The sequence below is a fragment of the Amblyomma maculatum genome, chromosome 2 (genome assembly GCF_055883805.1).
Source record: "Amblyomma maculatum isolate TAMU_Amacu chromosome 2, ASM5588380v1, whole genome shotgun sequence".
Taxonomy (NCBI): domain Eukaryota; kingdom Metazoa; phylum Arthropoda; class Arachnida; order Ixodida; family Ixodidae; genus Amblyomma; species Amblyomma maculatum.
The window spans coordinates 158,588,558-158,606,420 of record NC_139345.1 but is presented as its reverse complement, the minus strand read 5'-3'; the positions used below and the strand labels follow the sequence as shown (position 1 = coordinate 158,606,420).

The 17,863-nt window shown below is 46.2% G+C and overlaps 1 protein-coding gene across 3 annotated transcripts in view; it reads right to left on the bottom strand.

The window, feature by feature from the left end:
- The window catches only part of Nipped-A (Transcription-associated protein Nipped-A), a 287,463-nt gene that overhangs the window by 100,350 nt on the left and 169,250 nt on the right, over nucleotides 1–17,863 (bottom strand). For all 3 annotated transcript variants that reach the window (XM_084595462.1, XM_084595463.1, XM_084595464.1), the window contains exons 34-37: nucleotides 14,320–14,742; nucleotides 13,255–13,377; nucleotides 4,020–4,166; nucleotides 316–588 (exon numbers count right to left, since the gene is read on the bottom strand). In XM_084595462.1, coding sequence (XP_084451588.1) covers nucleotides 316–588; nucleotides 4,020–4,166; nucleotides 13,255–13,377; nucleotides 14,320–14,742 — 966 coding nt within the window. The remainder of the gene's footprint in view (nucleotides 1–315; nucleotides 589–4,019; nucleotides 4,167–13,254; nucleotides 13,378–14,319; nucleotides 14,743–17,863) is intronic.

Here is a 17,863-nt window from a genome sequence, read left to right as displayed (position 1 = left end):
GTGAGAGGTACATGATCAACTCTGCTAAAAATATAGTTCATGTTTGAGGAGCGCCATTTTGATGACAGCTTACAGTGGCGATATTGCTTGGACGCCACAGTCTTGCAAGGTGGGACCGTGTTAACAGTGAGACTTATCCATATTTGCAAATTAACAGGATCAAGTTAATGAGCATTTAGTTGAAAGTTTTGGAATCGCACAGAACATAGAGCAGACCCGCCACCTGCTCCGCTTAGATGTGACCTAGAACCTCAAGTTATGCAGTTCTGCGACGGAATTTTTTTCAAAAACGAAAGGCACACAAACTTCACCCACCTTGCTGATGGAAGCGTAGAGGGTCTCGAGCTCTTCGTGGCGGGAGGAGAGGGCGGAGGTGGTCGGCTCAGAGGGAAACAGGCCCATCAGGCGCGCGAGGAGCGCGTGCACAGCCCGGATTACCTTGGAGTTGGGGCAGCTCATGCAGGCAGCGATGCCCCGCTGCAGCGGCTTGAGGCTCGCCAAAATGGCCTCACTGCGCAAGATGCTCAGCAGGAAAGCCAGCAGCTCCAGTGCCGTGCAGATGTTGCCGTAATTCGGTTGCGCGCTCTCCTGCAAGGCAGCATGCAGAGGCTCAGAACATGCTCATTAACCACACCTGACCACACAACGAAGCAATGACTCCGAACGGCTATGACAGCACAGAGGTAGCCTAGGCTTTGCCCCCACATCACAGGAAGGCCAGCCTTCAATGCCTATTACCTATATATCAACAGTCAAAAACAGAAAAATTTTGGGAGACTATACTGTTGAGCTCACACCTTGACACTCGGCTAGGTGTAATCCGACTGGCCGAACATGCCGCCCAGACCCAAGGACACCAGGCCGTCGTGTAGGCGGATAGGCTGACGCCTATCCTGTATCTGTTGGAGATTACAGTTTTACCACCACCACCAGAAAGTGAAACACCATAACAGAAGCCTAGTGGAGTAGTGAGCATAAGCTTGATCCTCACAGCATTTTTGGCAATTATGCTATATGGTGAACGCAAAGATACACAAACAGAATTCCTTTAAATTAGTTAACGGTAGAACAAGTTAGAACACAAGCTGACATTTGCTTCATATAAGTTTTGTTAGAAAGAAGCAGTATCTTCCTTTTATTATTATTATTGCAGGGGGAGGAAAATTTTGACATCTTTTACGCTAATTTTTCATCATTAATCAACAAGAAATCAAGAAACACTGTCGTGACAAAAACTTTGCTTTAGCAATCTGAAATGCTTGATGCATGACATTCAAGTAAGGAGCCTTTCCTTCCATTAAGGGAAAACATGGCTCTTAAAGCTATTTTTTCTTAATTTTCGACCAAACTTGATAAAACTAGGTAGTCCGATTCAGTTTCTTGCGCTGATTTCAAATATGTAACTATTTTTCCAATTGGCCAATTAGTTCAAAAGATAGATGAAACTAATTGTTCACAATTTGCAGAAACAATGAAAAAGTAACCACACTAAAAAAAATTTATATTGATACTTTGCTAGGTACTAGAAAGCATAATGTATACAATGTTAGGAGCACTTTTTTGATAAAACAAATATTAGCGATGTTATAGCATTTCAAAGTCCACCATTCAAATGTGGGTGCCCTACTGTCTGACCTAGAGCAAAATTTAAAAATTTTTAAAACGTAAATTGCAAAATCTGCTCCTAACATTGTGTGCTTTGCACTTCTAGCTACATGCCACAACAAAAATTATGGTTCTACCTCCATTGAAGGCAGAGATATTGCTTCTGCAAATAAGCAAGAAGTCAAGAATCGGTGTGTTGAGAAAAAGAGAAAAAAGATATTGGCTCTCTTTTAATAAAAAATGCAGAGAAAATATTGCAACATTTTGCAATGTAAGTGACTAGAAGGCACCAGGGATGTAGTCAGACTGACTATGGCCACCCAAATGGCGTTTTTTGAAAGCGTGCTGCATGTCCGCAGTGGTCTTGCACTTGTTTGCAGATGCCACTGGTCGGCGGTGGTCTTTCTCTGCCATGCGCTTCATGCTTGGTGTCCCAGGGTTGAGGTGCAGCTCTTTCAATATTGCTGCAGAGGAGTTTCGGCAACCAGCATTAAATCTCATAACAGTGCCGTTTGTCGATTCCCGGTGGCTTGCATCACGTGCGCAGCAAGGACGTTCACAACGAACGGGTTGCACTTCTTTCCGTTCACACGGGGCGAGCTCCACGGCGACGCAACATCACCGCAGCACGCGCACTCGATAATAATCTTTATGGTGAGGACATATTCACGTTCACCTTTCCCTACCGTGACGCTACCGCCGCACACCTTGCACTTCACAAACAACATCAACACGTTCATTGAGTCCAAACTGACGACAACGAAGCCCGTCTCGATGTCCGATGGCGTGGCCGCAACATCGTCAGCGCGAGTGAAAAAGAAAGAACTTGTAGCTTTTCTTGGGCTTCCATTTCGCTCTGCAACCAACTCCGTACGCTGTAATATTTCGGTGTCGCACCGAATGCGGCTGCTGTCCGGAATGCATTCACTCGTCGGCGATCCGGTTAGGCCTAAGTCCACTTCGGTACTGTCCGCGGCTTCGGTATCACTTGCTATTGGCGGCGGACTATTCTCGACGCCGGCCGAAGGAACTGAGTGCTTCTTGAAGTTGTAGGCCGATCGTTTTTTCTTTTTGCCAAACTTGTGACTCGTGGCAAACTTCGACGTTGCTTCCGACATCAAGCCGCACTCGTCACAACCCTACGACTGAACAAGGAGAGACGAGTCACCCGCAGAGGAGCAGACGACGGGAACTTTGCATGGCCAATCACAGCGTGCTTTTCAATCACGTGTGCTAGCTCAACGAATAGAACCGCGCGTTTGGACTTTTTTTTTATGCTCGGATTTCAACATCACCAGTACGCCGGCGGAGGCACTTGCAGCGGGAAGTTGGAAAAAAAAAAAAGCCGCTCTTTCCAACGAGACCAAGATGGCTGCGATCGCACGCGTAGAAAACGACCTACGCGCCTCGAAAAAAAAAAGTTTTTTTCGCGGATTTCAGCTGACAGTGATGCTATAAATTGATTCTGTGGCCCAAATACTGCACCGTGAGATATAAAACCTGGCGAATTGAAGGAATAATAGTGTTACGAGGCTCCCCGAGTGCTCCCCGCTTCGACCGCTTGCCAAACACAGGTGCTACGTCTTCGTGTGAAGATCTGCCAACACTGCAACAGCCGTCCCATGAGCCAAACTTGACCAGGATCGTTCGCAGAGAGCTGGGGGCAATGGCCCCCGTCGCATTCACACCTCAGCCGGCGGATGCTGCTATAGCGCTGATCCAAGCTGTCTTCGCCAAGAATTCGTGAACGTAGGCCTTAATGCGAGCGTAAGCCTCAGCTCTGGTCAGCCGTCCGCACAGCCCTGTCCAGCCCACCGTTCCGGTGGTAGCTGCTGCGGCTCCGACTGCGCCCTTCCTGACGCGATACCCCGCACCTCCACCAAGATGTTACGAGGCACGTCGATATGTTAGGAGGCGATGGTACGTCGTAGCCGCAACAGTTCACCGTCAGGGACACACTCACAGGAGAACCAGACGTAGCTGCAGCATCGTCTTTCTCCACTAGCCCAGCACTTCGTCATCGTCTCTTTCACTGCGTACCGTAACAATAGCTACAGATTCTGAAAATGTCACTTTCAAAAAATCGATTTTTTTCGAGATTTTTTCATCTCAAGAGCCGTGCCCCCCTTAGAGAACACAGGAAACTTTACTGAAGTTTCAAAACGTGGCCAAGGTAGCAAAAAAATTGAACTTACTACCATCGTATTCATCAAAATTACCTGTGCCAGTCAATTGAGGCCTAACTCAATTGACAAGGGCTAAAACCAGGCGGTTTTCAACATCCATAAGAAGTCCCACCCTATTCCTAGTAGCACTTGTAGCATGACTAGGCTCGAGAGAAGACACTCAAGAATAGAGAAACTGGCAACTTTAACAAAGCCAAATGGTGGGATGATCGAATGCCATGCACATACCACAGTCATGAGAAGCTTGTCGAACCAGGCCAGCTTGAGCTCAGAGTTGGGCCACACGTCAGGCTTGAGAGCAGTCTTGAGAAGCGCCACACATCGCCGAGAGAGCACCTCTCCTTGTGACCCAATGTTTGTTGACGATTCATTCACCTGCATGCAGAAAGAGGCCCGTATCAGCCAGCTGCCAAACTGCAAGCTCGCACTGTTCACTGGCAGCCTTCAAAAACACCTGAGAACTGCCACACCAAACTACTGCAACTGAAAAGAGACAGCAGCTACATCATTTTTCGGATTGCAGTAATTTGGGCTTGCACAATATTTTTGCATGTAACTGAGTGAATGATGAGTAAAGGGTCGAGTTAATGGTATGCTCGTCCTTGGCATCATAAGTTACGACACACAATGCCAGGAAAATAAACGAACACAAGGAGAAAGATGGGTGTGCAGGTGGAGAGCGGAGGCAATTGCTTTGTGTCATTTTTTCCAGTGGGCTCCCCCATCTCGATCTTCATGACCATTACAACGTGCTGTTCTCGCTTAGTGCAGGGTGCTCATGACATAACCTGCGGCCGCATCACACAGTCTAGCATTGGAGACCGTGGGGAGGACCTGAAGAAAACTTGACACTGGCATGATGCAATTATTATCAGCTGCAAACCAAAGGCAGGAAATGGCGCAAAGGCTGCGATTTTTGAAGCCAGCTTTCCACACACCAAGGTCATTATCATCATCATCAGCCTAACTATACCCACTGCAGGGCGAAGGCATCTCCCATATTTCTCCACTTAACCCGGTTCTGAGCTAGCTGCAGCCACTTGACTCCTGCGAACTTAACCTCATCCGCCCACCTAACTTTCGCCGCCCTCTGCTACGCTTTCCTTCCCTTGGAATCCAGTTTGTTACCCTAAGCGACTATCGGTTATCCTCTCTTCGCACTACATGTCCTGCCCATGTCCATTTCTTCTTAATTTCCGCTAAAATGTCGTTAACTTGAGTTATTTCTCTTACCCACTCTGCACGCTTCCTATCTCTTAATGTTACCCCTACCATTTTTCGCTCCATAGCCCTCTGAGTTGTCCTCAACTTAAATAGAACCCTCTTGGTTAGCCTCCACGTTTCAGCCCCATAGATGAGTACAGGTTAGCTGCTAAACTGCTGTATACTTTCCTCTTTAGCGATACCGGTAAGCTGCTAGTCATAATCTGCGAGTGCTTGCTAAATGCGCTCTATCCCAGTCTTATTCTTCTTGTTATTTCCTTTTCATGGTCTGGATCTGCGATTACTACCTGTCCTAAGTAGACATATTCGCTTACTACTTCCAGTTCTTCGCTACCTAATGCCAACTGCTGTTCCTTCCCAAAGCTGTTGAACATTCCCGTAGTCTTCTGCATATCGATATTCAAGCCTACCTTTCTACTTTTCCTGTCTAGGTCGTCAATCATTACTTGCAGTTAATCCCCCGAGTTGCTTAGCAAGGCAATGTCATCAGCAAATCGCAGATTACTGAGGTTTCTCCATCTACCCTTATCCCTAACTGCTCCCATTCCAAGTCTCTGAATACTTCCTCTAAGCAAGCTGTGAACAGTACTGGGGAGATTGTATCTCCTTGCCTAACTCCTCTATTTATGGGAATTTTGTTACTTTCTTTATGCAGAACTATGATTGCTGTGCAGCCACTATATATATCTTCCAGTACATTCACATACAGCTCGTCTACCCCCTGATTTTGCAATGCCTGCATCACCACCAAGGTTTCAACCGAGTCAAATGCTTTTTTGTAATCAATGAATGCTATGTATAAGGGCTGGTTATATTCTGAGCATTTTTCTATTACCTGGTTGATGGTATGGATATGGTCGATAGTAGAGTACAGTTTCCAAAAACCTGCTTGATCGTTTGCTTGATTGCAGTCTAAGGTTGTCCCGATTCTATTAGCGATTACCTTGGTAAATACCTTATACGTAACAGACAGTAAGCTGATTGGTCTGTAATTTTTAAGGTCCTTAGAGACCCCTTACTTATGAATGAGGATAATGTTTGCAATCTTCCATGGTTCCGGTACCGTCGATGAAATCAGGCACTGCGTATACAGGGTGGCCAGTTTTTCTAGCACGATATCCCCCCGTCCTTCAACAAATCTGTAGTTATCTGATCTCCAGCTGATTTCCCCTTCGTAGAAGCTTTCAACTGCCTGGTCATCATAACTACATGTAGGTGCATAGGCCTGTACAACCTTCAGGCCTGTACAACCGCTTATTAAGCCTAATTACGATGCCTGCCACCCTCTCGTTAATACTATAGAATTCATATATATTACCCGCCATGTACTTATTGACAAGGAAACCTACTCCTTGTTGTCGCCTCTACGGTAAGCCTCGATAACACAGTACATGCCTCATTCGGCCTCCTAACCTCACTAAGCCCTATGACATCCCATTTCATACCCTCTAGTCCCTGTAAGAGCACTGCTAAACTAGCTTCACTAGCTAGGGTTCTAGCGTTAAACGTTGCCAGGGTCAGTTTCCAATGACGGCCTGTCCAGCGGAGCCAGAAGTTCTTAGCACCCCCTGCTGCGTCACAGGTCTGACCGCCACCGTGGTCAGTTGTTCCGCAGCCGCTGGTGACTGAGGGCCGGGGTTTTATGGAACTAATCATGAGAGGTTGCGGCCAATTATTGCACCAGGGTGGCCAACTCCTGTTCTGGTGAGGGAGTGCGTTTCCGGAGGTGTTCACCGGTATCAGGTCGCACGCCAAACCTGTTTATGCAATTCCATCAAGACGCGGATTTTTTTTTTTAATTAAATGGCAACAACTTATAACTATACTCCTAACAGCATTGCCAGCATATAGAAAATTGTACCTCTATGGAAAATGGTGCAATGTTGTTAACTAGAACTGCACAGGGATAAAAAAAATGTTTCAGAGAGAAAAGCGCACTTTATTACTGTAATTCACATCTAAGCCAGCTTTCTGATAAAGGTGCCATTCAAAGTACAGGAAATGACCTTGCACAGAAGAGCTGACATCACGAGTGAGCTGGCCTATTAAAGCCTTATCATTCTTATAACAGGCACTTAAGTGCGCTCTGTTTCCACCAACGAGCTAGTAGGACTTTCATGACCTACAGTCAGCACAGGCCTAACTGAAAGTCAGCAGCAAAAAGAAGAATTGTAGCTACAATGACACAGAGCCAAAGAGTATGGCAGTGTCTCCAAGTAGAAATTTCTATTTTCTAGTAAGCTCCGACAGGTAGTACAATGTGTCTGAACTTGGCAACATCAAGGCCCACATCGCAACTGGTGTCCATTTGAAAATATTCCTTTTGCAGATACCAGAGACACCTGGTGGTTTGGTTTATGGGTTTAAAATGTCCCAAAGTGGCTCGGGCTATGAGAGGCGCAGTAGAGGAGGACTCCTGAAAATTTGACCCCCTGGGGTTCCTTAATGTGCACCGACATCACACAGCACATGGGTATCTTGCTTTTCGCATACATCAAAAAGCAGTCACCACGGCCAGGATTCAATCCAGCATCCGTGGGCGCAGCAGTCGAGCGGCGCCTTAACAACAACTGCACCACTGCAACGGGGCCCAGAGAAAGCCGAGACACCTGGGGGGTGTAGGGGGAGCCTCGGAGACATCTCATTCCTTTTGATTTTGGATGGCCATTTTTGCAAAAAGGGTATTTCTTTATTCTTTACTGCCTCAGAACAAAAAAAAAAGACGAGACATATGTAGCAATATATGGTAGACTATGTTTGCAGTGACTGAGCACTACAAGTGAGCATCCATTACACATGACAACTGTAATCAGCAGTTTTGACTGGATATACTGCTGCTATTGAAATAAAGCTTCTCTCCTGAATTTAGGGCATGCATGACCCATACGCCTGTAAAAGCATTACTCCACATCTGAAACAACAGCAGGGAGTATGTTTTTTCGCTCAGGCTCATGTTCTAACTTTAATCTCTCTAGGGACTGAGCTATCTCAAAGCGCTCGCATAAGTGGCAGAAAGGGATTGGGTGCTCAGTTCCAGTGTTAAGCATTATTGGTAGGGGTGCGCAAATTCTTGTTAAGATGAACTTTGTTAAGATTCTAGGATAAGATGGACAATGCGTGACCAAATGATGACTGGTTGGTTTCTCATATAGCTAAATATATAGGGTGTTTCACATAACCTGAACCAAGGATTTAAAAAAGCGAACCTTTTAGATGGCTCAGACTAACGACATATTGTTTACAGTCATGTAGTGGTCCTCTGCATAATTTTTAATATTGCACTTAGTCAGCTAATTAACTAAGAGCGCCAAGTCCAGTTCATTAAGTTGTAGAAGGGGTTAAGGTACAACCAATTCAGATTTTTTTTTAACCTACCTCCTACGTGATCGTTTTTTTCCAGCATTTAAAGAAAGCTGAAGAAGAAAATCAATAAGCAGAAGACTAAGGTAATGTTCAACAGCCTCTGGAAGGAACAGCTGTTTACATTAGGTAGTGAAGTACTGGAAGCAGTAGGCGAACATGTCTACTTAGGACAGGTAGTAACCGCAGATCCGGACCTTGAAAAGGAAATAACAAGAAGAATAAGATTGGGATGGAGCGCATTTGGCAAGCACTCGCAGATTATGACTAGCAGCTTACCAGTATCGCTAAAGAGGAAAGTATATAACAGTTGCATCTTACCTGAACTCACCTATGGGGCTGAAACGTGGAGGCTAACCAAGAGAGTTCTACTTAAGTTGAGGACAACCCAGAGGGCTATAGAAGGAAAAATGGTAGGGGTAACATTAAGAGATAGGAAGCGTGCAGAGTGGGTCAGAGAAATAACTCAAGTTACCGACATTCTAGTGGAAATTAAGAAGAAGAAATGGACATGGGCAGGACATGTAGTGCGAAGACAGGATAACTGATGGTTGCTTAGGGTAACAAACTGGATTCCAAGGGAAGGAAAGCATAGCAGGGGGTGGCAGAAATTTAGGTGGGTGGATGAGATTAAGAAGTTCGCAGGGGTCAAATGGATGCAACTAGCACAGAACCGGGTTAAGTGGAGAAATATGGGAGAGGCCTTCGCCCTGCAGTAGGTATAGTCAGGCTGCTGATGATGAAAGAAAGCCAGCGGTCTTTAAATGAAAGACTGTGGTCTTGCGCTACCGTATTGCGGCACTGCCAAGCAAATTTTGAATTAATGAAACCTGCATGCTCCCAGTTTCAAAATGAGCGGCCAACGAACACCACTATCAGCATAATCTCAAATGCGCGCCAGCCTATTCTATTGGAGCACAGAAAGCCCGAGCCATGATCAGCGATAAGCGATGAGCAGAACATCAACATCGAACTCAGAGATTTTATCGAGCTATCACAATGACAAAACATAAAAGGAAGAAGCACTCAAGTCACCTAAAAACATTTGTCATGGTGCAGTCCGTAAAATGAGCGGTGGCCACTCACTTGGGCCCAGTCATGGTTGTTGGGAGCACTGCAATATTGTATAATGCAGGAGCAGTCACGTCACATTTTTTTTATATTTCGTAGCCTTCCTTGAAATGCCGGAAAAAACAGCCATATTATACGCACAGCCACATCAAAATACAGTAAAAGCCCGTTAATTCGAACTTCACGGGATCGAGAAAAAATTATCGAATGGCCTCGAAAAAACTGACAAGAACCATTTGTATTACTGTAAATGTACAGTATTTATCGCATAATGAACTCACTGGCACAATGAGCCCACCCAGCCCCGATTTGTGCCTACGATATTAAAAAAAAAAAAAAAAGGCGTCAGTCATTAGCGTGCCCCTGTGTTTCGCGCCTTCAGAGTCCACAACACATTTCTTGGCAGTGCATCATGGTGCTGCGCAGCAATAATGGCGTGTTTACCTTTTGACTTAAGCTCCAGCAGAGGGGGAAGGGGGGAGGGAAGGGGGGGGGGAGCGATCTTGGCAGCACTTGTCCGGTTGTGCAAGCTTTCTTTTGAGTAAGTTCGCTTTATCATGCTATGAGTGACTGGAGCAGGTGCCGTCTACTGCCACTCCAATCATTAGAACGCGCGATAGCAGCAAGCGGCTTTTGAAGCGAACAATGCTAAAAGCCGGCGTCATGATCCGGGCTGACTCGTGTGCTTTCGTTGACAACCGATGGGTGAAAGGATGGATAGCTATCGCAAAAAAAAAAAAAAAAAAAGTTTAACTCATAGTGACCGTCCGGTATAGTCGGATCTCGTTGGATCTCGCATGAACAATCAGTTGGAGATTTTCAAAATGTTCGTTAACATAAAAAAATCCGCTAATGTGGCATTTACAGTAACGAGATTTGACTAACTTGGTAGAAAAATCTGGACAGGTTGTTTCCAAACCCCCTCCACAACTTGCAGAAATCCACTTGGCCGCAAAGTGAATAATAAATATTTAGCAAAATTTATTTAGTTTACTGATTGAGCGAAATGTAGAAAATACTTTGAGGAGTGCTTCATGACGAAAAATGACATGCTGGTGGTTTCACCAAGCTTTGCTGCAACATTTTTTTTTTAAGCCTTGTTTCAAGTTATGTGAAACACACTGTATTAAAAACAAAGGAACTATTTCGCGCGTCTTTCAGCTAAGACTAACTTTCGCAGTGACCGCGAGGCGCAGCGTTCCCTATTACCATAGGGCCTGCTAAAAAAATAAAAATAAAAGGAAATAGGAAACGTTTTTGTGCGAGAAAGCACACCTTGCACCATTGCGGAAAATTGGGAGGAAGCAATCTTGCGGAAGCACTCTTGGGATGAGGGAGATTTTTTAGTTGGTGCGGAAAAGCAAGGCCCTAGGCAAAGATCTGGCATGGTCTGACGCTGGCATTGTGCATGCTTCACATAGTACGCACCTTGGTGTTCAAAAAATGTGGTGCCGCATTCTAAATTGTGGCCATAACACACATTACTGCAGCACAAAGGGGGGTCATACATTATAGTGGCACAAGGAAAGGCATCACGTGCGTAATGTGAGGGCTCAAAACATTCGCTTTTGTCCCGACCATGAAAACATTAGTGCAAATCCAAGTGGCATGCCAAAATGCTTTTCGCCTACACTTATTTATGACTCCATTGAAAGCCTGCTTTGCAGCCTTTTCATTTCTCTATGCTGAAATACAGTAGCCAACAGACTTTTTGGATTTCAATAATTCGGACTTGCGCGATATTTCCAACTTCATTCAGGAACAGCCACGCTCCCCATAAGAATGCGCACATTTTCATGACCGATATCAGGACTCTCATGAAGTCCAAAAGTTTGATTTTTCGGATTAAAATTGATGCCAGCAATACTCCAGTGACCGTTTTTAGGACTGAAGGCTCGTTTTTCTGGCATGAAAGAGACACGAGCGGGCATCGTTGCTACAACTGACCGGTTTTGCACAGCTGCGAAAGGCACTTAGGCAGTCATTCTGTCATTCTGACTGGCTTGCTTGGCTCCTTGTTCATCATTTTCATTGCGGTGACCTACAAAGAGCACGAAATTAGACTGAAAATAAAACTTAGGTGTAATCTGCCAGGGCCTCGACAATGTTGCCGCCCGCAAGGCGAGGGGGAAAGGGGGAGGTTGGTACATGCACTGGGGCTTGCGTTTGCTTGCTTTTCCCCGCGAGTTCCATCTCATAGTCGTCATCACCGTTACTGAAGTAAACTGAATGTTATTACTTCATATGGCCCCTGTGTTAGTTCATGGCATGAGCAGACTCGCAGCTATGCCACAATCATGGCGTGAACATGACGAAAGCATGGCTGAGATAGTCTAAACTCGCTTTTCCCAGCGAGTTCCATCTCATAGTCATCATCACCGTTACTGATGTAAACTGAATGTTATGGCCCCTGTGTTAGTTCATGGCATGAGCAGACCTGCAGCTATGCCACAATCTTGGTATGAACATGACGAAAGCATGGCTGAGATAGTCTAAACTCGCTTTTCCCCACGAGTTCCATCTCATAGTCGTCATCACCGTTACTGATGTAAACTGAATGTTATGGCCCCTGTGTTAGTTCATGGCACGAGCAGACCTGCAGCTATGCCACAATCATGGCGTGAACATGACGAAAGCATGGCTGAGATAGTCTAAACTCGCTTTTCCCCACGAGTTCCATCTCATAGTCGTCATCACCGTTACTGATGTAAACTGAATGTTATGGCCCCTGTGTTAGTTCATGGCACGAGCAGACCTGCAGCTATGCCACAATCTTGGTATGAACATGACGAAAGCATGGCTGAGATAGTCTAAACTCGCTTTTCCCACCGAGTTCCATCTCATAGTCGTCATCACCGTTACTGGAGTAAACTGAATGTTATTACTTCGTATGGCCCCTGTGTTACTTCATGGCATGAGCAGACCCGCAGCTATGCTACAATCATGGCGTGAACATGACGAAAGCATGACTGAGATAGTCTAAACTCGCTTTTCCCCGCGAGTTCTATCTCATAGTCGTCATCACCGTTACTGATGTAAACTGAATGTTATGGCCCCTGTGTTAGTTCATGGCATGAGCAGACCTGCAGCTATGCAACAATCTTAGTATGAACATGACGAAAGCATGGCTGAGATAGTCTAAACTCGCTTTTCCCAGCGAGTTCCATCTCATAGTCGTCATCACCATTACCGATGTAAACTGAATGTTATGGCCCCTGTGTTAGTTCATGGCATGAGCAGACCTGCAGCTATGCCACAATCTTGGTATGACGAAAGCATGGCTGAGATAGTCTAACTGGAGATGTATAGTGGTTATAGCTTAGCACAATCCTCTTCTGCGGGGCACTGCACATGCGGAGATCACTCCAAGCGAGTTGTATGTTTCCCGCCGGCGCACCCGCCTGCTGCATTGTGACCAATTGGCGTGAACACTGGCGGCCACTCCCGCCACATCGGATCACAATGGTGCATGCGCACAAGCAGCACGCGGAAGCCACCCACAGTAGCGGATCGCGCTATGCTACAACTCTCTATTACAGACATATAAATGAAACATGAAGAGTGCCGAAGTGCGTAATATTTAAACCCAACTTTTTGCAGAAAAGTGATTTTTTCCAAGTTCAGACTTTTTGAACTGTTCGATTATTCGGACCCTTTTCGAGAGTCCCGTGGAGTATGAAAAACCGGTCGGCGACTGCACACCGAACTGCTTTGGTTTGAAATAGTTCGCTCAGACTGCAGGCTCTGCTCCAGGGCATGCCTAAGAAGGCAGTGCCCATGCACACTGCCATCATTCCACATGCCTCACCTGGCATGCCATGCGCAGCAGGAAGTTGACTAGGGCATCCGCATGGTGCTTCTCGATGGGACGGTCTGGTCGCGGGGCTGCCTGCCGTACCCGGCCACTCTGGTCCAGCAAGCGCCGACTCTCCTGCATATGCCACACCAAGGAGCCACCAATGAGCCAAAGCAATTTCGCAGCTACCATTAGAGAGCTGAAATGAAGTCTAAAATGCCATGAATATCATACTTTGCAGTCCCCTTTAAGCAGGCAAGGGCAGACCTTGTTTACATGTTCTGTCTATATGGTTCATATGCTTCAAAACTGTGAGCTATAAAAATTACTCTTGCGGTGCACCACTTTTACTGCGCAAGTTGCACCACCATTGTTTTTTCAAGATCACGGGGCACCCACAATGAAGCCTCCACTTGCTGAAGTTTAAAGTCTTTGCAAGGCTTCAAGCCATGCAAAACGTAGGAGTCTGAACATGCATTGAGCTGCATGAAGCTTCTCCACGATTCAGTAAGCCGGAACTTCGCGAGTTGTCAGAAGGGTGGAGTTCCAGACAGGAACATAAATGACACATGACTGCTCCTGCTTAAGTGCAGCACATTCGCGTAAAAAAAGAGTGGCGAAAAGAGCATATGTATAATCTGCCTGGCCAATGTGGCATGAGGTACTTAGGTACTTTCTACTGGGCTTGCACAGAGTACTGCGTACAAGTCTCAGCGCACCACCACCACTAAATGCCAGTCAGGAGACGTGCAGTTCTAGTTCTAAGAAATATCCAGGTATCAGGGACTTAGTTTGGTTTGGTTTGTGGGGTTTAACGTCCCTAAGTGACTGAGGCTAGAAAAAACTGCGTAGTGAAGGGCTCCAGAAATTTCGACTACCTAGGTTCTTTGATGTGCACCGACATCACATGGCATGCAAGTGCCTTGCTTTTCGCCTCCAGCAAAAAGTGACTGCTGTGGCAGAGATTCAATCTTGCATCCTGAGCGTACAAGTCAAGCACCTTAAGCAATGAACCACCGCAGTGAGGTTAACCAAGTTTGAATTGTCAAGGTTTAACACTATTAACACAGCATTCACCTCGGAGGTCTGTGGCTGCTGCTGTGCTGGTAGCGGCTGCTGTTGTTGGACTTGCTGCTGCTCCTCGCGGTTGCGTTGCATCTCCCACCGGATGACCACCTCGGCCAGGTCGACGGCCAGCTTCTTGTGCTCAATGTTGGCGTTGGGTGTGAAGCCCAGGCGCTGCACGGAGCTCACCATGTGCTGGATGAGGTGGTGGCGCACCGGGTAGTAGACCCGGTAATGGCGGTACAGCAGCTGCAGCATGTGCACCAGCTGAGCCAGGGTGTGCCCCTCCTCAACTATGATCTTCTTGGTCCAGTGGGTGAGCATCGTGTTGCCATCCTCCATGCGGGCAGGCATGGCCGGCGTCAGGATCTCTAGGGCCTGCCGCACCACCGAGCGGGCCTCCACCGCGTGTGCCTTCAGCAGGCTGTGGAACACCTGGGGGAGGAGGGCAAAAGAGCAACGCAACGTCACTGCAGGCTCCCACAAAGCATGGACAGGAAGGCCGGCATTCTCCATAGTATGACACCTGTTGTCATACTATGGAGAATAATATGACACCGGCACTTTTTCATTGTCTCCTAGTAAAAAAAAAAAAATTACAGGATTGCACTTAGCTTCACTTACGAGGTTAACCTCTTCTCTTGTACCTCTATATTGTGTGTTTGCATACTTGTTATTTCATTTATTTTCTTTTGTTTGGTTTCATCGCTGACGACATCGGCATCTCGGGACTCTTTTCCTCGACATGCGTGTCTGAACTGACTTGCATGTCGCCCTGCAGGGTTTTCTGCAGAGACCAGGCCTAACTAAGCAAAGCAAGAAAATTATATCAATGTGAGAACCTAATGCAACGTCTGGCGGATGCATCTCGTGCAACCCAGAGGACGCGACATTTTCACCATGAGCAAACTGCCCTGAGGCATAGCCATGCAAATCATCCTGGCATGCTTCTGGCATGGATCGATCCGCTCGATGCTCTCTGCCACGAACAGCACAATTGTGTCATGTGAAAGCATGACACAGTCGATCGAGCTGGTCATGGCTTCTCCTTTGAATTCCCACAAACATTGCATATTCAGAAACTCATGATGAGAGAGTTCCGTCCCCACCATAGGGCTAATTCAATAAATAACACGCGCTACAGTCTCCACTGCAGCATTGTACAATAGTGGCTTGAGGCATGCCTTTTCTTTACGTTTCGCATGTCCCTACTGAAAAAACGATTGCAACTTTTTCTGCATGACATCTCAACCAATCTTTGCAAGGGATTTTCAAGGGGATTCTTGGACTGTTTGATATGTACAATTATTTCATATAGGCCAGTTCATTACAACTGGGGTTGACGTTACTATGTGTAGTGAAGAGCACTGTGCATGGCGTAGTTCTGAGGCAGCTGTGGACAACCCCAAACCAACCACTCAGTTCAGTTCAGTCGCTCAGTTGTGGCTGATTCTTTCTGACCCTATACACCATATAATGACAAGCTGTCCGGTCTGCCATTATCTTTCGAATATCACATATTCAGCTGCAATGCCTCGAGGATACCATCTAACCATTGCGTTCACTGCCTACCCCTTCTCTTGTGTTCACCAAATCTTTCCCAGCATCAAGGGTTTCTCCTGTGACTCCTCTCTTCTCGTAAGATGACCAGAGTAGTTGAGAGCTTCAATTTTGAAATTTGACCTTCCAGTGAGCAACCAGGGTATATATGTTCCCCAGTATCGACCGATTTGATCTTCTGTAAATCCAATAAACTCTCAAGAGTCTCATTCAGTACCACAATTCAAAAGCGTCAAGTCATGTGTGATGAGCCCTCTTCACAGTTTAACTCTCGCATCCATACATCACAACTAGAAAACCATGGCATGAATTGTCCGGATCTTGGTTGGCAGTGTGATGTTTCTGCTCTTTACTAGGCAGTCGAGGCTAGCCGTGGCTCTCTTTCCCAGAAGCCGGCGTCTCCCAATTTCGGGACTGCAGTCCCCTTCCGAGGTAATCCTGTAGACCAAGAAGAGAAAATCCGCCACTGCTTGCACTCTTTGCCCCTGTATGTTCCAGGACTTGATAGTGCAATTTACCATGGTCTTTGTCTTCTTAATGTTCAACTGAAGACCAAACTACTCCATCTCTTCTTTCAAGCACGTCAAGAGCCTCTGCCTCTTGAGTTCTCCTTCATGAACTTTCTGCAATAGAAGTGGTATCATCCACATAAATAAAGGTTGGTGATCCATCTTCCAGCAGTCTTCACTTCAGCCAAAGACTCATCCAGCCCAGCCTTCTTCATGATGCACTCGGCATAGAGGTTAAATAGGCAGGCTTAACAGGCATCAGTTGTTGGTGATGGCATGGCCCTGAAGATTCTGTCTGCTAATTAAATGGCTACCTACTAAGCACGTTTTGTTGCTTAATTAAAAAAAACACTAAATACCTCCCATCTCTATCTTATCGTCTCTTCCTGCCATCTTTTCAGTTTGATTTCATGTGAAAACCTAAGCCTTGCATGAACATGGCGCCAGCTTCCACTGTTTGTCTTTTAAAAGGCAATAGATGAAATACATGTGGCAGCCAAGCGCCGCAGAACAGCAAAACAGCACATGCCATGCCTCCACTTCTTGCCACCTGCCTTGTGCTTCGTGCTGCCCAGTGCTGCGAATGTTCGGCCGTTTCTTCCCTTCCCTATTTCTCTCCGCACTTTTACTCTCCTTTACTTTCTTAACAGCCGCACCACCTTCTTTCCATATTTGTAGACAGCTTTACCTTATTTTTCCTACGAGCTGCAATGCTTTCCCTCATGACTCTAAAGCCTACGTAAAGTTGGCTTTTCCTGAGTGCTACTAAACATGGTGGTAATACCATTAAAAAAAAAAGTTTTTTTTTTTTTTCAGAAAAACAAAAAATTAGCCTTGTGATTCTAGGCAGCATGCGTGCGATGCGTCATTTCATGAGAAGTCGTCGCCGAAGCCAAACGCACTTTACTATAACAGATTTTCACCAAAAATGTCATCACTATATAGGGAGAAAAATGTACAGCAGTCTACGGAAGATGCACTGGGACTTCAGCCTCCCTTTACTATATTACGGCGAAAGTCTTTAATGCCTCATACTATCATTACCCCTTCATGGATCACTGCCTTGCCGTGGCGGAGGGGCTTGCGAAACTACGTCGTGCGTTCTGCTGTATAGGGTCACCCAAGATAGACAGGTCACGGCAGAGAGTTCTGACAAAATGTGATTCACTGGAGAAGGTAACGGCAACCCACTCCAGTATTTCCTGCCAAGAAAACCCTATGACCAGTCACGATAGCATTAAGGATAAGGAGCCGGAAGGTGAGACCCCCAGGTTGGAAGGCGTCCCACACATTACTGAGGATGAACAAAGGGCGATTCCTAGTAGCTGCAGGACGAATGAAGCGGCTGGGCTAAAGCCAAAAGGACGCTCAGTTGTGGATGTGTCGGGAAGTGACCAGAAAGTCCAATATTGCAAGGAGATATATCACATAGCAACATGGACTGTAAGATCTATGACGCAAGGTAAACTGGATGTCGTCAAGCGTGA